A 26,835-nucleotide genomic window follows, 5' to 3' on the forward strand; every position below is an offset into this window, starting at 1 on the left:
AGTGTACCTCTGGTGCAAATTACTGACCTCTGTCATCATTTTAGGTGGGGGAACTTGCACAATCGGTGGCTGACTAAATACTTTTTTGCCCCACTGTATGTCTTTTATGACAAAGTAAAGCATCTTTGTTTTTCTAGATGTTTCATATTCAGTGGGATAAATCTTTTTTTTTTTTTAGTCATTCAGAGTAGAGATGCTAAACTATGCGTAAACAGCTGAGTGAACCAGCAAAGTCCAGTCGCCGTCTTTTCAAGCTCCTTAGGCTACCATGACCTGGATGACTGAGGACCTACACAGATGATACTGAAGGAGCAAGGGTTTGTGCAGTTTTAGGGAGCCAGCATGCATTGTTGCCCAAAAAGGGAAAATTAACAAACAAAATAATAAGATTTCAGACAGTGCCATAGGATGCGCTGCAGAGAGGGCATTGCATTTCTAAGCTGACACAGTTGTGTTAGAGATGGCAGTTTGAGCCAATTTCCTGATAGTGTAATACGTACAGGCTGCTGTGTCCTTAATTTTGCATTGTATATGTGATGGATTGAGTTTTAATGTGTTTTCTCTGCATATTGTTCATGGTCTTTGTTTGTTTTTTGGGTGATTGAGTTTATAACAATGATTGATTAATGGGTTTCAAAGTGAAAGTGTTACTGTCAGTCATTGCTGTAGTTAGTCTCTCAGATAGTGAGTTGTTTTTGTTTTTTGTAATCTTTGCATTGCAGTTTTGCTCCTGTTTGTGAGATGACTGCTCGATGTCATATACATTAAGTTTGTGGTGAAATGAGGCTGAAAAAAAAACTGTTCTGTTTCCTTTTTAGATCTGTTACTTCAGATTTGCATTTCACGTCAGTGGCATCCAAAGCTCAATAACATCAAATCATTTCATAGTAAAGATACTATATTAAAGGACGGTTTCTTATATTGTCACGAAGTCTGGCTGTTTCTCTTGGCAGGAGGAAAAAAAGCTTAGCTAAGACACTTTCAGTGTGCACCATAGTTCATTCCTATCACCACACTTACCACAAATTGTCCCTCCTCCTATGATGTGATACTAGATACAGAGAAATTAGTCATCTTTTTCAGGGTAGTTTTTGAAATGATTGGTTTCCTGTCAGGTCTCAGTATCCAGACTTCCTGTCAGAGTGAAGGTGAAGTTAAAAAGTGTTTCTCAGGTGTGAGGTGAATTTCTTTCTGCTGAGCACAGTGATATGCTTCCTGCTCTAATCTTGTTTCACTTGAAGGAAGCCGGTCGTTTGGAGCACTTTGACCCCTTCTGAGTTTGATCATCATATGACTAAAGGACCGTGTGTCGTTGAGTCGATCAAAGGTTCTTAAGAGTGGAATACTTTTTGCGTTGGATTTGAAATATTTAAGCTGTCCTTTTTAATGAAGGCATGCTGGATTTCCTCATGGAAAGCAGCTGTAGCTTGGATTGTTTGGAGTAGCAGGTAGGAGTGGATTTAAGATGACCTGCATTCATTTTATGCTGTTATTTGATGGTTGTTCTTCTTTTCTTATTTTTATCCAGTATAGTCTCTCTTTATGATAATAGATTATCAGTTTCCAAGTGTTGCTTTGAGCCATTCTTCATGCTGCAGTCAGTAGTGTCCAGTGAAACAGAGACAGTATTGTCACCGATTATAGTGGTGTGGCATGTAGTGCACAAAAATCCCGTCCTCGGTAAACCTGAAATGTCAGTTATGACCAAAAAGAATGGACGGTACTTGTGCATTAGTAATGTTTACAGATAAAGAAAGCAGTATCTTTATTTTAAAGGGATTTATTGTTCTTATTTCCTACACCATATATATTTTTATTCTCCAACTGGTTTCTTGATTTATACTTCAAAATAATCATTAATCTTTTCATGCGCTGACTTGAAGCAGCCCCTCAGTTTTAGCTCCTGTCCTTTGAAGGTTACCTCCACTTTAAATGGATAAATGGTGTTTGGCTATCCCCCACAAACTGGAGTGAGCTTCTGTGTTCACAGCTAAACTGTCTGTAACTGAACATTTGTCTTGTACAGATTACTTGCACGTGTACTGACCTCATTATCTAAAACTTGGACCTTTTTTAATATGAGCATCAACCATTGTAACGCACATATTGCAAATATGCAAGTAAAAGCATAATGTTTCTCCTATAAAGTAAATAAAATCCACAGAACATCATTTTAAGAACCTCCAGAATTGTGACAGAATTATTTTAATCCCGTCCTTGGTCAACACGCCTTTACTGGAATACGAGCAAGTCATTTAAAGTATTGATTGTGGTATCAGAAAGAGACAGATTTGTTTGCCAATGCTGACTTTGTAAACTAAGCAGGTGTATCGATCCAGCTGACACTGACTCCTGGCGCTGCTTCCAACAAAGCTGATAATGTAGCACTAAAGGCTGCTGGGATGTATTGATATTCTATCAGGAGGAAGATGTTTTGATAAATATTTAATTCTTTGTAAATGTAGGCTTCATGTAAGTGACTGGAAGTGATGTTAAGTGGTGTAGTTCAGACTAGGATGTGGTTAGTGAAAGTGTTTAATACTGTATTTTGATGAAACTGAGAGATTTCAGAAGGCTTGGGCTCATGCTTCTCATCTTCTGCAGGTGGCGACAGACAAGGTTGCTGGTAAGCTGAGTTCTACTCTCTCATGGGTGAAGAACTCGGTGTCCCACACGGTCAGTCAGATGGCTAGCCAGGTGGCCACGCCCACATCCTTGCAGACCACTGCTACCTCCTCCTCCACCTCTTTGTCCTCGCCTGGCCTCTCCCCATCCTCGCCGGCCCAGCTCAGTCCTGATGATGTGGAGCTACTTGCCAAGCTCGAAGAGCAGAACAGGTAAGTTTCTCGTGCGAACTGACTCATGTTTGATTTCAGGTTGCGTGGCACAGGATGGACTGTATTGAACCATTCTTTGAGACAGTTTGTGATGTAGTTATAGAGGGGTGGAGAATACAGTCTGACTGGTTTGGAGATAGTTGGAAGAACTGGTTTTTGGACATTGAGACCTTACAGAGACACAAAGTTAATTTCCTCTGGACAATGTAGACTATAACCTCTGTTTGCTAGTCATGAAGCACAATCCTTTGTCAAGATTCTATTCTATAACCATTCTATTTACCATTTACCAAGATTATGATGGCATGTGACATGTGAGCAATACTCACTGACCATTTAAGGTAAACTTTGCTAATAGTAGTATTAACTATGAAGTAAGATTTTAGAAAGTTGATAGTAGGGCTGGAGAGTATATTATAAGTATATTGATATGTATTAAAATTAGGCATAGGGTAAATAGATAAAATCACTTCATATAGGGCTGTTCAAGAACAAAAGTCACAAAGTGATTTACAATTTAAAAGGGGTCTGATAATACACTTTACAGTATGCTGAATTTAATTTTATGGCGTTTTGAGAAAGGTTACCTTGTGTAAAGCTGTGCCAGCATTTATATTTTGCTTCTTTTACTCTTTGTAGTGCTTGCCCATACACTTTCTTTCTGTGCTCTGCAAGCAAACCTGGCAAGAACCTCATTGGAGCCTTCCCAATGCTATTTTAGCCAGAGCCAAAAAGAAAATCATCGGCGTTGCAATGACTTTTTTTTTTTTTAAACTGGCAGGCTGTGAGGCTTACCACTTAAGCACGGGTATCATAGGTGAACATGGGCCCGTCTGTCTGTCATGGTTCATGTCCACCACTTCAGTATTATTATTTGGACCTTTTTAATGACATTAATTCATAGCTGTACAGTTAAATGCCCATTTTAACCCAGAACGGGCCATGTGCAAGCCCAGAACGGGCCATGTGCAAGCCCAGTTTGCACCTGTGAACGATGGTTTGTTGATTTGTTGAAACAACACAAGCAAAAAGTACGGCAGAGTCAGCATACACTGTTTGGATTTAGTTGTGCGTGTCATCATGTATTTATGATACAGCCGCATGGAGACAGTGAAAAATTGACTGGAATCACATTTATTGAGTATTGTTATTTTATTTATCTTAAATAGATATACCAGAAAGTCTTACTAAGCTTCAGGGATTTTCCAGTAGCTCGTGACTGAGAAACTTGCGGCTTAATATGACCTATGAAATTATTTTTTTGTGTGTTCTGGTCACAGTTTATTTTAATAGTGTGATAAATCACACATGGCTTTCAGTACCATCTGATCATGTATTGAGCTAAGTAGAAAATACCAGTATTGTATGCCACTATTCAGTCTGAAAATACATGAATATGAGCTTTTTGGTCCACACTTCAGAGCTCTAGTTGATGGAATAGAACCTCAGTGTGACCCAGTCTAGCTCATGATGTTCTAAATGTAAGTGCTAATGGACTAAACTCAGACTGTGACAATTGCATTGAGGGAATATTCATCCTCCTGCCTAAAAATGGGAAGCAGGTTATGATGGATGATGTGAAAAGGAACTCATTATTGTATGCAGTTTGTTCTTGTCAGCAGCAGGCACACTGAAATGTGCAAATGTTGTAGGGCATCAGCTTCCTGTACACCCCAAACAAGTTGAACTTCCTCAGGAAGTACAGTTGTTTCTGGTCTGGTTTTGTTCTGCTGGTGTTTACAATAATATACTCAAAATTGCAAGTGAAAAAATTCTTTATTCTTATTGGTGCAAATACTATCTAAGATAAGTCATTATCTAATTTAATCATATAGTGGAGTGGTTGAATATTAATTATTTAAACCTTATTAAAAATCTCAAATCCACAAAACCTTTGTCTTATTATGTTGTATTTGGGCAGTTGTGCACACCTCTCTTATTACCGTCACTGAATCATTTTGCAGATCCTACAAATGTATCTTTTGCTACACATGCAGAAACACATTAGTGATGTTCAGATTGCAAACTAGCCACCTTTAGATGAAAGAGTGTAAAGTATTGATGGAATAAAAGTTAACACTCAGTAGTAGGGCTGCACGATTTTGCATAAAATGAGAATCACGATTTTTTGGCTTAGAATTGAGATCACGATTCTCTCACGATTTTCTTTTCCAGTATAAATATTTATTGCACTTATTAACTGCACATCAACTTCGTAACAGTTGAGACTGAACATAGAAACAATAAATAAACATAAAAACAACAAATGTCTCACGTTTTTTTCTTGCCGCAAAATGTTGTACTGCTTGAAATTCCGTCTCCACCATTGCTCGAGGCTGCGTGTATAGAGCAGGTAGTGCAACAATAGAAAAATATTTGCGGGACGGCACTGTGTAGCGTTTGTCTAGGGTGTTGATCATTTTCCTAAATCCCTCGTTTTGCACAGTGTTGATGGGAGCCATATCTTTGGTCAGGTGATAAGTGATAGCCTCCGTAATTTCTTTGTGCCTGCGGGAAGCGCTGTATAAGGTTCCCGTTATTGGTGTTTGGGTGGTTGACCGGGACGGATTTTCTCCTGTCACTTTCTCGTCATCCCTGACGTGCTCTCCGTTGTTTTTTCCCTGCTAATTTTAGCATCACACGGCACAGCTTCTGTATCACGTGATATAAGGCTCCGCCCTTGTCATTTGTTGAGCAGGAAGAGTGAGCGCTTGTTATCATGCAGATTACGTCCCGGATCAAAATGCGGTACAATTGTCGTCGTCGTTTTTTGTTTTTTTTAAAAAATCGTTGTCATTTGGAAATGAGATCGCACATAAGTATGAATCGAGATCGCGATTTTCTAACGATTAATCGTGCAGCCCTACTCAGTAGTTAGTCAGGTTCTAGTCTGTTAACATTTAGGTGCTTTAATAATGCCTTCTTCTCCAATAAATGCAAGATGGTGTGTTGCTTTTGATATTATATATCTGAATATGAGTATAAAGATTCTTTAGGAATAGGCAAGATTTCTATTTTCATTTTTACTCTTGGAATTTGGGGTAGTTGAAGGTGGGAGGTTAAAGGCACATGGGGAGAACAAACGAGGAATGCATTGAAACCTTCCCTTATCCATATAAGATAATTAGGTTATTGTTATTGTTCCTATTATTATTTATAGTCAGAACTGTAAACATTACCAGAAGTCTTTTCAGGATATCAGCTGGCTGCACCAGAAGCCGAAACACTGTTCCTCTGAAGCTACATTATCAGAAGATTGGGTCTGATACGTTTGTTAGGGCCTAAATATTCAACTTAAATGTAATCAAATATTTAACCATTCAGATCGTGCCCTGCCCCTCCCCCTGGGAAAGGCTCCAGTCTACTTTGAATAGTATCGTACTGCTTTGCTAAGAACAGCTTGCTCTCATGGTGCAGGCACCATGTGTTCTAAAGAGAGTGAAGTGAAGAAAGTAAGAGACCGTCTGTTGCTTCTTTCTCTCTACATCATCATTTTATATGGAAATGTGCAAGCCTCACAGTGCAAGCTTTAATTCGTGTACTTGATTTTGACTCAGCTCACTGGGTAAAGCTTCGATTGACCCCACCAAACAACTCACAAAAATTATATTCAGATCATCTCGAAGGTTTCTTAGTTTGTTGTTGACCGTTTTGTTGTTTCAGGGTGTGGAATATATTTCCGGGGTGAAGGTTCCCTGCATGTAGACTCCGAATGGAAATTTTCCCTCAGGTTGACTCGCATATTGTACCCATATTCGTGCACACTGTACTGCTAGGTAAACAGTAAACAGCTCACATGGCTGAAGCAATGTCCATTAAACATTAAAATGAAGACTATGGTCTCTTTGGGAGTGTTTTTTTTCCTGTGCTGGTTCCTCATTTAGATTCGATCAGATAAACGGTTCTTGCAACAAGATCCAGAATTTGATAAGGACTCTCAAAGCCACAACAGAGCATGTCTGGCTGTGGATGGGTTTATTTAAATATTGGATCAGTGAGAGAAGACTATAGTGTGCAGTCCCCGAGGTTCTCATTGTTCACGTCACATAAAAGTACTGTTAGAGGATGACGCAACTATTCTCTAAAGCCAGCTTTGTGAATTCTTTCCCTGCTGTAGATCTCTCCCATGGATAGTACACTCTGTGTCAGCATAGAAACCCAGTGTGCCACTCAGACTGTGTCACAGCAAAGCTCTGTTGAACGCAGCGGTCGTTGACTCATCGGTAACGCCTACCACAGCTCCTGCCCCATAATGCCAAGTGGCATTTGATTAGGCAAGATCAAAAATAATCAGAGACATGTTCTTCATAATGTCCTTTATAAAGCTCAAACCACATCCATATCTATCGAATAAAATTTTTTGTATCACAGAGCTCAAGTTCGTCTAACCTTTGACCCTTCCTTGACTTCACGATGCCCGTTTAGTGTCTTTATTTTGCCGCAAAATCCTAACGCAACCTTAATACACAAATCTTTTCATTTTGTCACTTAGGTGTTAATAAGATAGGTGCAATGGCAGGCAGGAGGACTTAGTTACAGATTCTGTGACGCGGCCTGTGGTTGTTTATCAGGTGCATGTGTGTTTGGGGAGCCCTTTGTACTCTTCAGAGCAGATAAAAGTCCGAAGCGTTGGTTCAGTGGTGTCACACAGTCGAGGAAATCCTGCACTGTTGCCTTCAATTTGTTAATGAGACTTGCCAGAATTCCTGAATTCTTAGAAAACTGAGACATGTAGAGTACATCATGAGTTTATCTTGGTAAGTTTGCAGTATTTCATTACTTATTTTCTTGAAAATTGTGGGCATGACGCACTTTTTTCCCCACTTGTCACTTTATCTGGAATGTGTTTTTGTCACTAAAATATTAGCTACAAGTTTGTTATATTCAGAAGGCTTTGGTTTTGTATTTGGCTGTTAGTGAGTTACTAGCAGAGCTGTAAGTATGTTTAGGCTCATGTTTAACACGTATTGTAATTTTTCTGAGTCACTGTTTTTGATCATTTGACTGAATTGCTTGAAAAACGGGTAGTTCCTGTGAAACTTTAGCGCTCTCTTTAGCTCGGTGTCAAAGCTGAATACAAGTAAAGAGAGGCCCTCTTGCAGGCTGTTCTGTCGGGGCCGTCCGTTTCACTCCCTCCCACACAACCCAAATTTGGCTGTAACCCTAGCCATTCGGGTAGCACACTCGGTGACATCACAGGCTCCACTGGAGAGGCCCCGTCCTTTTTCCGAGATCAGGTGTCTGAACCTTTGTTTGTGTGACATAAGCTCTTCGGTGCCACGCAGGTTGGGAGTCACCGCGTTTTTTCCCCCCACATTCTAATCTTTGATCAGGTCACTTTGTGAGTGAAAGACTGATAAGACTGATGAAGTGTGTGATAAACATGGCATACGGGCTTTTTGTGCTACTTGACATGCTGAGCACATATGAAAGAAATGAATGATATTAACAAAATGAGCCAGAAAATATTTTACTGACCTTTACAGCTTATTTTCAACCACTTACAGTTGCAGCCATTAGATTTTAAATAAATGTCATCTCTCTCTCTCACTCAACAGAAGTGTTTTAAACCCTTCTTTTTTGGTCAGCTTTCAGTCTGATTCAGTATTAACCTGTGAGATTTGGCTCATATGGTTAAAGAATATAAATGTTAGGTCACAGCATTTACCTGATTCTCTTATGTGGCCACAAGCTGTGGGTAGGGACTAGAAGAGTTAGACTGAGGATAGAAGTGGCAGAAGTAGCTTCTTCCAAAGAGTGTCCATTCTTAGAAAGAGGTTGAGGGGCTCAAAGTAGACCCACTGCTTGTCCACATCAAAAAGATCCAGCTGCATAGGATTTCCCCCTAGCTCGAGTGTTTGGGACACGTCCAGCCAGAAGAAGACAGGCTTTCAATGCCTTGGTGCATCCCTAGAAAGAAGAAAGTCTATGCATCTCTACTCACTCCACTGGCCTTTGACCCAGATCTGAATAAAGGGAAGACGGTTATTATGTGTCAAAACAGTAGCTGTTTAGATACACTAGTGTAAATAATAGTCCTCAAAAGAATGCATAAGATTTAAACTAGCTAAGTAAATATTTCCATTTGCTATAGTTTTACAGTCCTTTCTCTTTCTTCTTTTTTTAGTTTTGTTTTTAGCTTTCATATAATATCTCATGCACCTGTCATGTTGAAAGTTCTATATATATCCACACAGCTTTCATTCAAACTGTGTTTTGCATTTGCAAAGTGTTTTGCAAAATGATCTCACGATGGTCTGGGTTTCCCTGAAGATGTGAAATTGTACTTTGCCTGGTAAATGGGATGTCTGATGGACAGACATTGACAAAGTCACGGTATAATGTAGTTGCGTCTCTGCACAGTTTCTTAAATGTTCACAGTATATCTCGCCTCTCACCTTCTCTAAAGGCTACTGGAGACAGACAGCAAGTCGCTGCGCTCCATGAATGGCTCCAGGCGAAACAGTGGCTCATCCCTGGTGTCCAGTTCCTCCGCCTCATCCAACCTCTCCCACCTGGAGGAGGACTCATGGATCTTGTGGGGGCGAATTGTCAATGAGTGGGAGGAAGTGCGCAAGAAGAAAGAGAAGCAGCTTAAGGTGAGACTCGTGCACATGACTACCTGTGAGGTGACGGTTGATCATGTGCAGACCTGCTTAAGAGCTTATTCAGCCTGGGCTGTTTTACTAGCTTACAAATAGACATTTGACGCCTTGAAGACGAGGTAAAGAGCCTTCTCTCAGCTGCTCCTTTACTCACACGGGGTCAGCAAAACAGATAGCTGTGCATATTTGATTTAGCAGAATTTGATGCCATTCCTCGCAAAACACCAAATGGGATTTGCGTCTCCTCCTAGTCTCAAACCTGTATAAACCTCTTCACACTTACACTTAAAAACAGTAAAACTCCATGACAGTTATTCTAGGTTGCAAAAAAGGGTCCAATGATGCTGCTGTTTCTGCATTAAGATTGTTTAACTTAACATATTTCAAATCATGGCTTATTTGTTTTATTGTTATTATAATTGTGTTTATAATTTTTTGCTGCCATTTGAATTTCCCTGGCTCAAATGTTAGAAAGGCCCAGTTCACGTGACTGTTTACTTGGTCCAGTGATAATTTAAAGGCTATCTCTGTCCTCAGTGACCCTGTGGGGTTGCCCTTGAACTTGTTATTTCAGACGTAGATATTTGACGCTAATTTTAGCTTGCTTGTTTCTACAGTTACTCTGTTAAGCCCCGTAATAATCCTGTGCCCAGACAGTGGCAGTCTGATTTAAACTGCACAAAGACTGTGGACATACACAGTGATTGTTGTTTGTTGTGTAAAACCGTGCCAGGTGTGTGTTGGACCACCTGATTGTAGCCACAAGTCTGGGATAGTGGTGATTCAGCAGAAAGCCTGGTGTGTCCGGATGTTAAACGACTCAGTGCAGCTGCAACAGTTTGAAAGTTACTGGGGATCTACAGTTGGTGCTTTTTATCTTTATGCACTGAGTGTTGTTAATGGAAGTTTTGTTGAATTCCACTCAAACTGAAGCCTTCTTTGGGTCATTTAGGAAAACTGACAACCAGTAGCTGTGCCAGAACAGCTAGGTGCTCAGCATTTATGGTCAGACGTTTGTTATAACCATAGAGACTTCAAGCCCATTTCTTTTTGTTACTTAGATGACTGACACAGAGAAATATTTTACTGTAAAGCTTCTGTTAATTAAAATAATCATGCAAAAGACTAATGTCTTCTGTAGGGACGGAGTTTCTGTTGTTCTTGTTGCTGGATGTTTAAATGGGGAAGTGCTGGGAAGGAGCTGTGAACATACACAGTGTTATTATGTAATTTAACAGAAGTAGTCATCATCGCATGGGTGCAACTAGCCTAGGATATTAATGACAGTTGCTGAGGCCTCCGCAAAATTGCTGTTTTCTTCCGCTCTGCTTACAAGAAACACAGTTTCTGTTGCACGAAGGAAGAAACGTAAATTTTTTCTGCACTTGTCAGCAAAATCCCTGATTTGTTCGTCTTTCTAATACTTTATATTTCATATGTAATCTTCTAAGACCCTCTGCTCTTGAATAGTTCTTGTGACTCATAAGGCAGCTTTCGTTCAACAGTCAAGGTTTGAGACTGTGGTGCATTGTTTCAGTCCAGAACAAAGCTTGGTTTGTCTTATCTAACCTCTAAGAGGGGAGAGGGGTCCCCTGCTGAAAGCATGTGTGGGTGGACCTCTGCTCCAGATGCACCCTGGACTGACCAGATGCACGCAGACACCGCACACAGACAGACATACACAACCACACACTCACTCACATGGCCGCATAGCAGGAAAAATGACTGTTCCCTGTCAGCACAGGAAATTGCTTAATCAAATTGTATCATCAGTAGTATATGGAAATAAATCACTCTACAGAATGTATCACTGACAAGATTATGTTTGGCAGTGGAAACTGTATTATTATAAAAGATGCACAGTGTGCTGAAGTGGAAAAAGAAATATTAGGCTTTGAGGCATACCCATGGTTTAATCCTGTTTAAGATGCAGGTCTCTGTTTTTCTCCACGGAAGGGTTTGGTGTTTTTCTTTCTGTTGTTCACATTCAGAGCTGAAAAAAGAATCCCAAATGTGCGTTTAGGTTCCCATGGATTCATTTTACATTGTCATGGTTTCCCCTACCATTAAACTCATGAAGCTAGTCCACTGCCTCTCTGGGGAGATGTTTTTATGATAAACTGTTCAGTGTGGGGAAAAAAAACAACCTTTTGCGATCCATTTGTGGTTCGACGCGTCCACTGAAGGGGAAACCAGTACTGATAAGGATTCCTCCAAGTTGAGTGGAAATAAGTAAGTCATCATTTTTCGCAGTATAAAGGTGTTTCAAATGAATGAATAGAGTTGCGGAGCTCTTAGTATTTTTTTCACTTATACTCTGGCAGATGTAATATGAAAAGCTTTTTTTCACATTACAAAAAGTGAAGAAGTGCAGACTTTTTAGAAAAAAAAGTTATTTATTAACATCAGCTACATGCTCTAGCTGCATGACTACACTATTTAAGAGACATCCACAGTGATTTACACTACCACGTGTATGCCTGTGTACGCGAATGCTGGATTTCCACTAATGAATTAGAAACTCATTGGCCTGATGAGCCTGAGTTGACTCTCTGACAGACCTGTGCACTAAAGATTTTAACTATTTTAACCTACAACGGATACATTTGCGTTATTAGACTGCGATTCCCATGAAAAGATTTTTGACACACACAAAAAACATAATTTAAATGTATACTTTATTGATCCTCGTGGGGAAATTCCTCTCTGCATTTAAAACATTCACTCAGTGAAGCAGTGGGCAGCCACTGGGCACTCGGGGAGCAGTGTGTAGGGACGGTACCTTGCTCAGGGGTGCCTCAGGGTAGCTGTTCAGGCGAATCGAACCCCCAACCTTCCAATCATGGGGCTGTCACTCTACCTACTGAGCTATCCCTGACCCATGCAGATCATAAAGAAGTTGAAAAACGATTGGAAAAACAAGGTGCTATAAGTTGGTACTATTTTACCTGTTTAACTAGTATCCATACACTTACCTGGGCCAAACAAGGTAGTGCAAGTCCTGCATGAGAGGATGAGAACAAGGCTAAACATGATTGCGGGTTCTCCTGCTGGTATTGATCGACGTTTCTTGGAATAAGGAATTAAACTTCTAAATGATATGACTTTCTGGTGAATGGTTATTCAATGTGCATTCACTGCCACGTTTGTGTGACTGGATATTAAATCTGACACTATCATAAAACCTGAACGAAGAACAAAACTGTTTCATTTTAAAAAGTTGTTGCCTACACCCTGCAGAAAACTTTAAGAACATCAAGAAAATATCTGCTCTTTTTTTCTCTCTACAGGATCTTGTTAGGAAAGGGGTTCCTCATCATTTTCGAGCTATAGTGTGGCAGCTGTTGTGTAATGCCCAGAATATGCCCATCAAGGATCAGTACTCAGAATTATTAAAGATGACGTCACCCTGCGAAAAGCTCATACGCAGAGACATCGCTCGCACTTATCCCGAACACGAGTTCTTCAAGGAGAAAGACAGCTTGGGTCAGGAAGTGCTCTTCAATGTCATGAAGGTGTGTCTTCTGCGGTGTCTAAGAAACCTGTTTGCATGCAGATAAAGAGATAAGTCTTGTGTTCCAGTAACAAGAACTGGTATTTGGTTTTAAGGTGGTTTAATAAAGAAAAAGAGAGAAATCTGATCTTCAGTGAGACTCCTGTAACGATAATCTCTATTACCTTAGGCATATTCTCTGGTGGACCGTGAGGTCGGCTATTGTCAGGGAAGTGCGTTCATTGTGGGTCTGCTGCTCATGCAGGTAATGATTGTATTCTCCACACATACTCTCACACACTGTAACACAAACTTCCAGCTAGTAATTTGATCACTATCATAATATTTTTCTAGATGCCCGAAGAGGAAGCATTCTGCGTGTTTGTGAAGTTGATGCAGGACTACAGATTACGAGAACTCTTCAAACCCAGCATGGCTGAGCTGGGACTCTGCATGTATCAGTTTGAGTACATGATCCAGGTAGACACCTCATAGCTTGGGGAGTAACGCTTTGCCAACACGTAAGCTTCAACAATAGTGAGTCTGATTGTTATTTTTTTTCACAGGAGCAACTCCCAGAGCTTCATATACATTTCCAAGCTCAGAGCTTTCATACCTCCATGTATGCCTCTTCTTGGTTCCTCACCATCTTCCTCACCTCCTTCCCTTTGCCCGTTGCTACGAGGATCTTTGACATCTTCATGTGTGAGGTCAGTTAAAGCAAACTGTGGCTGAATGATAAGCTCTGTAAACTTGTATGAATCTTTCTGTCATTCTCTTTACTGAGCTTGAAATTTACACCTGTGTTCACATTCTTACAGCACTGGCTTCTTCTGTCTTCTTTTTTCTTTAAACTTCTGTTTGCTTGTAGTTTTTGCGATCTAAAAGAGGAACTAAAACTGCTGGTTTCTGCCAGTGTATGAACTGAGGGGGTGCACCAAGGCCCAGGATTGATTTTGAACTGTGACTCATGCAAAGCTACTCTAGTAAAGCCTGTGAATAAAAACGTTGAGCTGGAAATGAGTGCAATAGGTCCACTTGGATATGAGCCATCATTATATCAGTGTCTAATCTGAAAAGGGTTTGGGGGTTATATCTTAAGCTGCTGTTATTGTAAGTCACTGTGAACTAATAGCCCCACCTCAGAAAAACAGAGTCTGTGCTTAAAATTTTAAGAGTATTTATTTAGAGATGATTTCAGGCCAGTACACTTATTCTACAGCTTTAAGAACAGTTAGGTAAAATCAGCTATCAAATAAAAGTTATCCATTAGTGCCACCTGTTGGACAAAATTAAGCACTACAGTTACAGTCACCTTTAGCAGTGTGGCCTTTTTCTTTTTCTCTAAATCACAATCACTCGGGCTGTTTCTTGTCAGTCCACTATCCAATAAATTTGACAGCGCACTGAGTATTATTTCATGCTCATTACTGGTGGGGTTTTTTCAGGGCCTGGAGATTGTTTTCCGCGTGGGGCTCGCCATCTTGCAGATGAACCAGGCGGAACTCATTCAGCTCGACATGGAGGGAATGTTACAGGTGAATCACCAGCAGCACTTCCAGGGGAGAAGCCTCCATCACCCTCTGTTTATGTGCAACCTCTCATCTCGTCCCAGTTTGTGGGCATGCTGATGTTTAGTGCGGTCCTTTGAGGTCAGAGAAGCTTGTGACTAAAACATGCATTCTGGTGTGACACTTGTCCCCGCTTTCTTTATGTGCTTCAGCACTTTCAGAAGGTCATCCCACACCAGTTGGACAGTGGACCAGATAAGGTCATCCAGGCTGCTTATCAAGTTAAATACAATGCCAAGAAGATGAAAAAGTAAGCGCAGCAGGCATTTCATAACTTCCTTTTTCAGAGATTTTTTTTTTGTTGCTGTGATTGTTTTTTCATTGTTCCTCTTTTACAGCTTAACCCCCTTTTTGTTTTTTTGTTTTTAAACTGTTGCATAACTTTAGACAAGATTTTTCAGTCAGCACTGGAGCAAATTGACTGCTAATATTTGAATGCTGCAAATTCAAAACTTGGTTGATACCCATTCCAAGTGGAGGAAGCAACACATTTAAACGTTCTGTGTACCTGTTCAGTATAGGGGCCAGGGAAATTCCAGAGTTTCCATTTGTAATGGTGTCTCTTTAAAGAAACGTATATCTTTTTTAGAAGCAATAAAATATAGAAGACAAAAGGAAAGGGGATTGTATCCCAAATTGATACATGGAAATCAATTCAGCCGACTTCATTCTAATCATTCTGTGCTTGATTTGTTTTAACAGATGCTCTGTGCTTTTCTTTTTTTTAGGTTAGAAAAAGAGTACACTACAATCAAAACAAAAGAGATGGAGGAACAGGTGGAGATAAAGGTGTGTGGACATACTTTAAAGTCCCAGAGCATCCCATGTAAACAATTTGTAGTATTTTTTTTTTCTCATGTCTTTTTGCAATTCTGTCTTTTTCAGAGGTTGCGGACAGAGAACAGGCTTCTGAAGCAGAGGATAGACACACTAGAGAAAGTGAGTGAATCAGTGTTTGTCACAGTCAGACACTGCGCTCTCCTCATCAACTTTACATTAACCCATTCTGCTGTTTATGTCCATATATCATGTGTATTTCCTAATGACGGAGTCTTGTCTTTCACTAACTGGGCTGTGTTAGTTGAAAGTTGCTGGTACGCCATCATGGACTGGCATGGTGAATGTTCTGATTGTAGATAAAGTCAGAAACATTGATGGATTTGGGCTTTAGGTCATGTGGAGAATTTAAAAACCCAGCTGACCCCACTAACAGAAGCAGAGAAGCCTGTTTGAAATGTGAACGGAGCTGCTTGATACTTGACGTCCATACAAAGCACTGCATGTCAGGGTGCACTGTTTGTGTCATTGTGCACAACACTGAGTCTCTCTGAATGGGCACTTCTACTGCCTGGTAAAGGCACCATGCATGAGGTCTGTTGAGGATATTAAGGGTGTCTGCTACGCCGTGTTTGCCTGCAGGGCGGAAACGAGTCCGTTAGTTTAAACCAAACTCGAGGCTGCTGCTCCTCGTCACGTAACTCTCAGGATCTTTTAACTCTCCACTAACTGAAACCGCTAAAAGCTTGGATAAACCACAGAGCCCCAGCGCCTCTGTTAAGTAAAACACCGCTCTTTAACACTGTCGTCATGCTGCTATTATAGCAAACTTCACTCTCGGGCTGCCCTGTGCTTTTTCCTGTCTGAAACCTCTCTTTGTTATCTGCACCGCCCAATTCTTCACTCTGTCACCAGCTTATTTTTGCACCTTTTTCACCACACCTGCTTTGCAATGTTCCTTTTATACCTCATTGCGTAAACCAAATATTTTTGGAGGGAAAATGAACATTGCACTTCTTCTTTTAAAGAATCAGTTGTTCTTTTGTGTGCTTTAAACTGTCCTCTGGATTCTCTCTCTCTCTGCTGTCTCTTGTTGATATTTCTGTTTTGTAGGAAAGCGCTTCCTTGGCAGATAGATTGATCCAGGTATACTCCTCATTTTCTTTTTACCCTTAGAACTTATGCTGGACTTTCCTTCTTCCATCTTTTTGTCTCTCTTTAGCAATGCATGCTTATGATTAGTAAAGGGCAGTGACAGTGCTAATCCAGATTATGACAGCTGATTACATCATTAAATAACTGCATGGAAAACCACATGGTGGCATGTTAGACAAAGTAAGAGAATCACAAAAGATGCTAAATACATCTAAGGAATTAAAACTAAATCACCCGCTGCTTAGAGTTAAAAACAAGCATGTCCTTAGAAAATCCAATCCTTCATCTTCTCTGATTTGCCCACCCATTCCGTCCTTTCGTTTCACTTCCTGTCGTGCTCACTCCACCCCTCATCGGTTGGTTATGTCCAAAGGGACAAGTGACTCGAGCTCAAGAGGCAGAGGAAAACTACCTGGTCAAACGGGAGCTGGCTACAGTCAAACAGCAGAGCGAGGAGGCCGGTGCTCAGCTGGAGCAGGCCAAGAAAACCATCAAGCAGCTCCAGCAGCAGCAGCAGCCACAAGGGGTAAGAAGAGCCACAGACAGTCTGAGGCAGGCAGGTTGCACTGGCTCATCTGGCTGACCTGAGTGTGACTGGAGCTGTGACACTGAGACTGGGGTATTGCCCAGGTCTGTGTGTGATGTGCAGTACGTACAACCTCAGGATGACTATTTTATTATTATTATTAGGTGTGCTACAGATTACATTTGGGCCTGTAAACATTGCAAACAACTGATTTTGGGTACATGGTGGGGCATCTGCAATGGCAGAGCAGGACTTTTCTCACTTTAGGTAATGATCTGTTTTGGCATGCATGGATTCATTTTGAGACACAGATTTCTACAAAGTTCAATTTATGTTCTTCTGCATTCTCAGAAATGCTTTCATGAATTTGTAAGCAGGTTGTATTTCAGGCTGGTAGATTTCACACATGGCCCCCTGTTCATTGAATCCTCACCTTGCACAACACATCTCCTTAATTATTAATGGTTGGATTCCACATGATAATGTGCAGGCTTTACTGTGTTTTACATAATTTGCTGTCTTGCTACACAAAGATTGTTCATGAATTATTTATGTGGAAGTGAAAGGAAAAATGGTTGATGTCAGCTGAAATGAATGTAAAGAGGAATAGAGAGTACTTGGATCAGTGTAAGTATTGTGGACATTACTGGAGATTGAATTTAGTTTGAGGTGAGTGCACACAGCTATGTCTGCTGTCCTTCCTGCTTTTTTTCTGCTTGCTCATTTGTTCTGTTTTTTCTTTTCTTTTCTTTTTTGTTCCTTGTAGAAAGGACCCCCACGCTTCTCTGAGGAGTCCGTCCTGCAGCTGGAGAGAGAGCTCGTGCAGGCCCGACTAAAGGAAGCAGAGTCCCAGTGTGCACTCAAGGAAATGCAAGACAAGATTCTCGATATGGAAAAAGTGAGTTGTGTCATTTTAATGCATCTGCAGTGGGACTGTACTGCCTAAACCTCAGCCGGCAAAGAGTATTACTGTGATCTAGGCCTACCCTGTCATTTCTTTTTTTAAAGGTTTAAGAAAAATTTGATTTTTCCACCTTTTTCAGAGGAACACATCGCTACCAGATGACACCAATGTGGCGCGGCTGCAAGAAGAGCTGATCGGGGTGAAGTTGAGAGAAGCGGAGGCGCTGACTGGACTGAAAGAGCTGAGACAGCAGGTTAGAGATCTGGAGGACCACTGGCAGGTGAGCACCAAGATTTCAGCACGCAGGACAACTTGAAATGGCTGATCAAAACGCCAACAGATCATAATGCAAATGTTGTACACACACACACCAAACTACGCTGTTTAAAATCAGAGTGGATTTTGGTTTTCAAAAAGTATTTAAATATTCTAAATTTAGATTGCTTTTAGTCATGCCATTGTGAGAAACGCTCATATGCAGTGCTTCTGTTTTTTCTCCCTCTGCACACTTAAACGCAACTGCATAATTAAGGCTGTGAAGTTTTAACAGCACAGTACTTGTGTTCAAACAGTGATTCATGAGTTTGACTACAGTAATTATTTAAGATAGAATGGGTTTAATTCAGAACATTTGATTTGGCTTAATTGCCGTTTAATTAATCCATTCAGGCTGATTGAAAACATGAAACATGTGAAAACTTGAACAGATAGGTTGGTTAACTCAGCTGTAGTACTTAGTTTAAAGAAAGATGAAGGTGCAAGTTTAAGCTAGTTAAAGGAGCTGTTTCAAACCTTGAACAATGGCTTATCATTTAGAGTAAAAATAATATTTTTGTTTTCTTCTCACATTTATTAAAAACATTTTGAAAAAAATTCTTGCTCTAATTAGACACATCTGTGTGTTTATTTGAAGAGGGTACATTTTCCCTTTTGATGTGTATTTCCATTTAAAGTCGTATTAAGAGAATTTGCAGGTACCCTGTAATTCCTGCTAGTTACAGAGCACAGATCTAGTATGACACACAAATGGTAAAAGTCAAGTGTTTATTTGGTAAGTGATGGTAAACAGGACTGACTGTCCCCGCCCTCTCCAGCGTCACTTGGCACGCACCGCTAGCCGCTGGAAGGACAGTCCTAAGAAGAACACCATGAGCGAGCTGCAGGACGAGTTGATGAGCGTCAGGCTACGTGAGGCCGAGGCTCAGGCAGAGCTTCGAGAGATGCGGCAAAGGATGTTGGAGCTGGAGACACAGGTCAGAGGTTGAATCGGTCTAACAGCACTAATATAATTTATGATTTGATTTGTTATCTGGATTATAACCTGATCTAGATCTTTAAAAGCATTATTCAAATTCCTCATCACATGTTCACAAATATATGTGATTCAGATATCCTTCTCAGTCCAGAGATACAATTCATACTGTATGCAGTCTTTAGGAAGAGACTTTTGTTTTCAGAGTTTTTATGTACTTGCAGTGCAGTTAATTACAGACAATTAAAGGTACATTGTAATATGAAAACATCAGTAATAAAAGTGAATGTGCATTAAGTGTGATAAGTAGTAAATATGCTGGAAAATAAGGGAATTCCCTCCCTGAATTTCACACAGCAGCCTTCAGGGGGCAGCATTTATCTTTGTATGCAACACAGAAACTGGAACAGTGAAGTAGTGCTGAAAGTCGCATTAGGTTTCAGTTTCTTTATCCTGAACCTATCAGTCAATAACGTGAAATAATCCGCTTTTGCTTTTTGTTTTTTCAATGTGCTTATTCAGAATCAGATTCACAACAACCAGCTGCGTCGAGCAGAGCAGGAGAGTCGCTCTCTGCAGGAGCGCGTGCAGAAACTGACAACACAAAACAAAGATCTGAACGTGCAACTGCAAGAAATCAAGAGGAGACAAGCTGAGATTGAATGCAAGGTACAAACTGCTGCTGCACTCCACACTTTGCACCTTTGGGGCAAACCGTTGCAGCGCTATTGTGGTTTAAATCTGTAAAGTTAAAAAAAAAAAAGAATTGATTTCTTAGAGAGGTTGTCGCCTGAGAGTTCTCTGGTTTGTTTTCTGCAGAGCAAGGAAGAAGTAATGGCAGTGAGGCTGAGGGAAGCTGACAACATTGCTGCTATGGCTGAACTCCAGCAACAGATCTCTGAGCTCGAGATTCAGGTAAGGTTTTGACTCACACTTCACCCACTGCACCAAGCTTTGGATTTCCTCAACTCCCTCACAAACCACATTACATGTAAGCTTCCTTCAGCCATAAAAGGAAATGTCCCATACAAGGATGTGGTGACAAACCCAAGTTATATTTTTTGGGCCCTATGAACACATCATCCAAAGTTATAACCATAATAGTGACTGTTTGACCTGGCAGATTTGTGGTTTTCAGTCTGAGCTTCTTTACTGGTTTAAGATATGCAGAAGGGAAAGAAAATGTCTGAATTTCCATTAATCAATCAGCATTTCAAAGCTTTGATGATATGAATCTCATGTATTGTTTCCTTATGTTGCCTAGGAGACACCAGTGTCAATCAAATCTGGTAAAGCCGCAACCTCTTCCGGTTCCAATGAAGCGCATTTTAACTTTTTAAACTGTTATTACATAACCCAAATACGTATGCAGATCTGTTGGAAATTCTGAAAAAATGCACTTTAATTGATTTTAGTTGATGTGGAAAACTTGGGGGGGGGAAGGCTTTTTTGCACAAATCAGAAATATTAAAGCATGTCCCCTTCATCTATATTTATTCCCAGCGTAAATGGGAATTACAAGTCTTAACAAGCAGGAGAGAAGGAAGTAGTAGCATTTATCCCACCAATGAATTCAACATACTCCACAAGCTTAACCAAAAACAAATACAGGCCTGTTCTCCCAGTGACAACACTCAACAATACTAAAGAGAGAAAGTGATCTAAAAAGACTTGATATTGTTGAAGGTGTTTATGGGTTCAACACTTCTCACACCATGCCACTTTCATACAAGTAAAGATACTCGATGAATAGTGAGTGTTGCAACAAGCAGATAATCTTGTTGTGTGTAAACTGGCTATAGGGCATGGGTGTGAAAATGGAATTTAAATATCTGTGAAGATGGTTTCCGTTATGATTTTAAACACTTGGCTTGTACAAGCACCCTTCTAGAAAAAACACGCAATGCAGCCCTGAGCATTTTGACATTAACCAGTCCTTAACTTGCTAGATCCTTATTACAGAGTCCAGTGCTTTCACCGCTAGTGAGTTTGTGTCATGTGTGTCTTATGGTCTCCAAGCCAAAGTGTTTCCATATGAGGAAAGAAAACTTAGGAAAATATCCCCACCTGATTCGAATAAGGTTTGAATAAGGTTAAAGTCTTCTGTCATTTTTGGGACAGATTTTGGGGGATTTTTCAATCCACTTATTTGGAAGCTGGCTGTGGGAGCCACCAGTATAATATCTATTTTCCTGTTTTCTCTGTGTGGCTGCACTGAACCCACACACACAGATAAGTCACAAACACCTTCATAGAACACTTCTGACGTCTTCAGTTATAGAAACTGGGGGATGTCCAGTGATGCCTTGCACTGAAACACTTGAAGCAACTCTGCGGATGCTCAACTTTGTGCTTTTCTTTTTTTATTCCTGTTGCGTGCACCTGGAATTGCTCAGGAGTTTCTCCAGTATAGCAGGACATACAGCCCTACAAGAAGAAGGCCCTTCTGTCACATCTGCTTTGCATAACCACCCACTGCAGTTTTCCAGATCTTTTTGAAATTTCCCATGCTTTTGAACGTAACACCAGACTTTTTCACACGCACCACAATCAATATCCCTCTCTTTAAATATCAGTGAGCTGGTGACATTATCAAGCCGCTTCTTCAAAAATTGTCAGCTGAAAGTTTTAAATGTTTTCAGTAGGACTGGGCGATATGACCCAAATAGGGCTGGGCCATATTATACCGTTCACGGTAATACCGGTATAATGTTAGGCAACGATAGGAAAATGAAATATCGCGATAGAATATGAGTAAAACGCGCATGCGCAGTGCCTTTGTTTTCATACGCACATGGCCGATTGTTGAGTGAAACAGATGAACCAGAATTGGTTTGTAAAAATGGTGCAACTTCAGTGATGTGGAACTGGTTTGGTGTTTGTCCGTCAGATACACAACAAAGCACATTTTTTTGCAGAACATGCAAGCGGCCGTCGTTATTGTCGTATTTGTCGGACTAAGATGCTCTTAAATCTGGGAGTAATCTGGGTCCTAAACTCCGTATCTTCAGGTCAAACGAACACTGCAGCATCACTAAGAGTTAAACACTGTCTAAATTCTTTCATCTTTAATAAAACGATCAGCATTGCTGCTTTACCAGGTGTAACTATGAGTTTAACTTCCAGGCATCCATGAAAACAAAATGTATTACATTTAACGGAGTTAGAAGCTAGCAGGAAGCTAGCGGAAGTTAGCTCGCTAGTTTCGCTAGTTACCTAAGCATGATATAGCATGTTCTGACTGAGAGATTTCTGAAAAAAATCAAACGTACAGCTCTGCTATCACTTCCAACATAAATGAAGACAGGAAACTAAACAGCAGTGACGTTTGTAGGGTTACTGAAGTTGGGCTAGCTGGTATATAATGATGTGCTACGTGATCGCTAGCGACACAGCTATGTTAGCATAACATAAACAGTGAAGCTGGAGGACAAACACTAACACTTTTCCACTTATAAAAGTTAACGTAAGGTTCCTCATGGTTAGAGACAAATGCAATCGCATGGCAGGATGCTGTAAACGGACCAATCTTCAGTCAGGAGAACAACTGAGATAATCCATCCACAATACGAGGTTAGTCATTAATATACTGCAACAACATGGGAATAGAGCAGCTGCCAGAGAATTCAACATTAATGAATCAATGGTACAGAAGTGGAGGAAGCAAGAAGAATGAGTTTAATAAAGTTTGATTTATCTGACTGCTTTGTTTCGCTTAATGTGCCTTATAATCCCGTGCACCTTATGGTCCGAAAAATACGTACTGCACACTGCAGTTTAATGTTGCAAAGCACCTCTTTTTAACTTCAGTGGATATTATACATGGTTATGCTCAGGATATGTCAGCCCATTTCTACTGGAAATGCCTTTTGGTTAAACTTTCAGCAAGGAATTTGCATTTGCACTGTTACATTTTTATAAAGCTTTAATGTACATAAAAACCAGCTTCTTGTTTAAGTGAAAATAAATGGATAGGTTGTCTTTTTGCGCTAGTAATGTTGTGGAGTTGTATTTTGTCTCGCATCAATTATATCGTCAGTTATATCGTTATCGCAAATTTTCAAATATATATCGTGATAAATATTTTTGGCCATATCGCCCTGCTCTCAAAATTCATATCTCGATATTTTTTTAGCTGGATGGCGATATACGATATATATCTCGATATTTTTTTAAAGCCATAAGTAAGAACAAAAAGAGAGTTCTTAGTCAAAGCTGTGTCCCAGATGTCACACAGGCACTTTTATTAACATACAGCGTAGATGTACATGAAGAAATTACTCAAAAATAAATTATAGCATTTATTAAATAATAATGCTCCATAAATAAAAGAAAACAATGTTGTTTTTGTGCATAACAAAAAGCTCACAATTGTGCAGTCAAAATGTAAACTAAAAGACGCTGAGCACAATAACAAAGACAGATTTCACAGCTGCTCTGTTCCCAACTTGTACTGCGTGACTGACAGCCTGGAGTTTGAAATCCGCTTCGAACCACGTCTCTTAACAGGTGCCATTTATGGTCCTTATACACACAATAGGGTAATATTACGTTGAAGCACAGTACGTATCACTCCGCGAGGCTCCTCGGTAGCCGTAATGCTCCGACAATCCATCAAGCGGTGCAGCTCCGTAGCTTACCAAAGTCGTACTAAAACATTTTTTGACAGATTGCTGAGCGCCGTGTACCACATAAAATCGGTTCGCGGTCATCAAGCACAACCAGAATTCATACATAAGGCGCGCTGTCGATTTTGAGAAAATGAAAGGATTTTAGGCCGCTGCATGGCGTTAGCGCGGTTAGCTCGCTAACACGTTGACGCCGTCCAGCCCCACGCACGGGGCGATCCGCGGTAACTCGTTAACGGAGATTTGCCGTGTCCATCTTGTCATTGCCTGCAGGTGAAGCTATGGGGGAGGGGGAGTTGTGTTCAGTGAAGGAGAGGCGAGGCCGAGTAACGTTGCGTAGAGACAAAAGTGGACGAAAGAGAGGCAAACTTGCGGCTCCACAAGTATAATTATAACGTAACATAGACTATATCGATATAAACGATATTGTCACATCTTATATCTCGTATGAAAATATATCGATATTTTTAATAAAAACTCGATATATCGTTGCCCACATATATATTTTTTTTTTTTTAAACCTCGATATATCGCGCAGTCCTAGTTTTCAGTTTTAAGTGCTTCTCAAGTAGTTCTTGTTTTTTGTAAGCACCGGAGTGTGGGCACATGAGTGTGGCATGTTTGCACCTTGCACAGTGCATACACAGTAGAGGAATAGCATGAGCCCCGTGTTAGCAGGAGTAGCTTTACTGCTCCTCATCTGTATCAACACAAGATACAGTCATGTACAGATTACCTGTGTACAGTCAGTGGCCCCTCGCTATAACGCAGTTCACCTTTCGTGGCCTGGCTGTTTCGTGCATTTCTTGGTGTGCAATTTTGCATGTTTTTTTGTTGTTGCTGTTTGTTTGTTTTTACAGCGCATTGTGTTCTGCATCCTGATCGGCTGCAGACAATTGTCAATCAATCTCGTGCTGTGTCTCCTGTACAGTACAGAATGCATTCATCTTGTCAAATTTACAGAAATGTTCGATCGCTAGCAGTGTGGCTCTGCAGTGCTGTACTGTTTGTAAGTTTTCTCCCCAACAAACACAACAACAACAATGTCGACGAAACGTTGTGCACCATCAAAAGCAACCGCGGGTGCCTTTGGTTTCATTCTATAACACTGGACTTTTCTTCGAAGGTTTGAACTTCGAGAGTGTTCAAACAACAGAGAAACGTGTGAAAATGTTCATGTCTGTCTGAGAAAAGTGTATAAAGTGGTGTAGTGAGGGGTTTTACAGCCTTAAAACATCTATAATTATTGTAAAAAAATAAAGTTCACTACTTCGCGGATTTCACCCATCGCGGGTTATTTTTAGAATGTAACTCCCGCGATAAACGAGGGACCACTGTAGTTACACGCATAAAACAGATCAATGCTTTTCCATCCCACTGTGTCAAATACCATAGTTTTGTCAGCTTGTCCCTTGGTTTCACATTTATGCACAAAGGCGTGCTTTGGGACAAGTGGCTTGATGCAAAAAACACAAAGTTCTGGGTGTTGGAGGGGTGGCAGGAACAGGTTTATCAGTCAGGAAACGGTGGTCAGGGTCTCCTTAGGATGTTTGTATGATCTACTTGGTTTCACTTTCACTTGCCGGTTAGGTTTAGGCACTAAAAACTGTGGGTTGGGGTGAGGGAAGAATTATTTTTCATTTAACAATGAAAATTTCTAGTTTCATTGTTGATGATGATGATAAAAAATGATGAGTTGGAAGTGACAGTTGCCCTCTCTTACTTTTTTATCTTATCTTACTTTTGAACTGATGCGTCACACACCTCTGCCAAAGTAATACTTGTATGTAACCTGAAGAAACAAAGGCTATGGGCATGACCATTTACTTGGGCTCGCATGACTTCAAGCTATCAGGCATCCTGTGGGGTTGAAATGATTCTTAATAAAATGCTTGAAGCTATAAATAATATGGCAGGTTGGAATAGTTGTGCAGCTCGGTGGTTAGCATTGTTGCCGCACAGCAGGAAGGTCCTGAGTTCAATTCCACCATCAGGCTGGCGTCTTTCTGTGTGGAGTTTGCATGTTCTCCCTGTGTTTGCGTGGGTTCCCTCCGGGTACTCCGGCTTCCTCCCACCGTCCAAAGGCACACAGCTTGTGATTAACCCTTTAAGACCTACCATAGAACCAAGTCCGCCAGAGCTTATATTATATTTTTACATGCTGTAGTGCCATTTTTGGGAGCATTTCAAGTTGCTATACATCAATACAACCATTATAGCCCAAATTTTAATAATATGTATGCATTAAGTGCATAGTAATTACATAAATTGCAAAAAAGTGCAATAAACTACAAAAAAATTGAAAATCGTTTTTGTTTTTTTAACATATATTTCTAGTTAGAGAAATTTAAGAGGCTTATCCCTCAAAACTGTAAATACAAAAAAGTTGCACAAAATAGTTTCCCACCACAGGAAATTTATTTTGAGTGTCTTCATAGTTTTATTTTTGAAATACACCAATTTTTATATACTGCAGGAAAAACGAAAATAAATATTATAGTGCAAATTTGCAAAAAAGCAACATATGCATCAAAATAAACTATTTCCAGCAGTGCAATATGAGTCCTAAGCATCCCAGAAACGACACAGAAAGTCATAAAGTCAAAGATAACTTTTAAAAACACCAGTATAGGCTCATGAGGCCCTGATGGTAAAAAACTACATTTCCGCAAAATGACGTCACTTCCGGTTTCGGGCAGGTAATGGCGGACATGCGAAAGTTTGCGCTGACGTCTATTCCAACGTAGGAAATGTTATGAACAGCTGATCGGATCGGCAAAGTGTTTTTCTGGAATATTATGTTTTTGTTGCTGCAAGTGCGTTTTATGCAGTTTTTGCAAAGCTATATGTGGAAGGAAACCGTGACCTAGGACAAGCTGATGGCATAAGATGTAAGTACAACTCGTCCAGTTTCATATCCAAAAAAAATTTATTGCGCTAGCTTACGTGGTTGCAGTGCTACCGGGATTTTAAAATAGTTATGCAAAACAGAGCGTGCCCGCTCCGACCGGCTTTAAAGGGTTAATCCAAATTGCACATAGGTGTGAATGCGCGAGTGAATGTGTGTCTGTCGCTGTGTGTTGGCCC

The 26,835-nt window shown here is 40.4% G+C and overlaps 1 protein-coding gene across 5 annotated transcripts in view; it reads left to right on the top strand.

Moving 5' to 3' along the window:
- Positions 1-26,835, top strand: part of evi5b (ecotropic viral integration site 5b) — a 47,715-nt gene that overhangs the window by 7,800 nt on the left and 13,080 nt on the right. For 3 of the 5 annotated variants that reach the window (XM_005919805.3, XM_005919804.3, XM_014332870.2), the window contains exons 2-18: positions 2,605-2,837; positions 9,247-9,436; positions 12,733-12,957; positions 13,126-13,200; positions 13,290-13,415; positions 13,502-13,645; positions 14,384-14,473; positions 14,659-14,756; positions 15,235-15,295; positions 15,392-15,445; positions 16,397-16,429; positions 16,812-16,964; positions 17,731-17,862; positions 18,008-18,148; positions 18,963-19,121; positions 19,643-19,789; positions 19,940-20,035. In XM_005919805.3, coding sequence (XP_005919867.2) covers positions 2,686-2,837; positions 9,247-9,436; positions 12,733-12,957; positions 13,126-13,200; positions 13,290-13,415; positions 13,502-13,645; positions 14,384-14,473; positions 14,659-14,756; positions 15,235-15,295; positions 15,392-15,445; positions 16,397-16,429; positions 16,812-16,964; positions 17,731-17,862; positions 18,008-18,148; positions 18,963-19,121; positions 19,643-19,789; positions 19,940-20,035 — 2,076 coding nt within the window. In that variant the 5' untranslated portion in view covers positions 2,605-2,685. Of the gene's footprint in view, positions 1-2,604; positions 2,838-5,637; positions 7,595-9,246; positions 9,437-12,732; positions 12,958-13,125; positions 13,201-13,289; positions 13,416-13,501; positions 13,646-14,383; positions 14,474-14,658; positions 14,757-15,234; positions 15,296-15,391; positions 15,446-16,396; positions 16,430-16,811; positions 16,965-17,730; positions 17,863-18,007; positions 18,149-18,962; positions 19,122-19,642; positions 19,790-19,939; positions 20,036-26,835 lie in introns of those variants that run through there. The other 2 variants (XM_042216046.1, XM_014332869.2) reach the window with 2 other exon arrangements.

This window comes from Haplochromis burtoni, unplaced genomic scaffold, assembly GCF_018398535.1.
Source record: "Haplochromis burtoni strain Fernald_Lab_line unplaced genomic scaffold, NCSU_Asbu1 Contig_13, whole genome shotgun sequence".
Lineage (NCBI taxonomy): Eukaryota > Metazoa > Chordata > Actinopteri > Cichliformes > Cichlidae > Haplochromis > Haplochromis burtoni.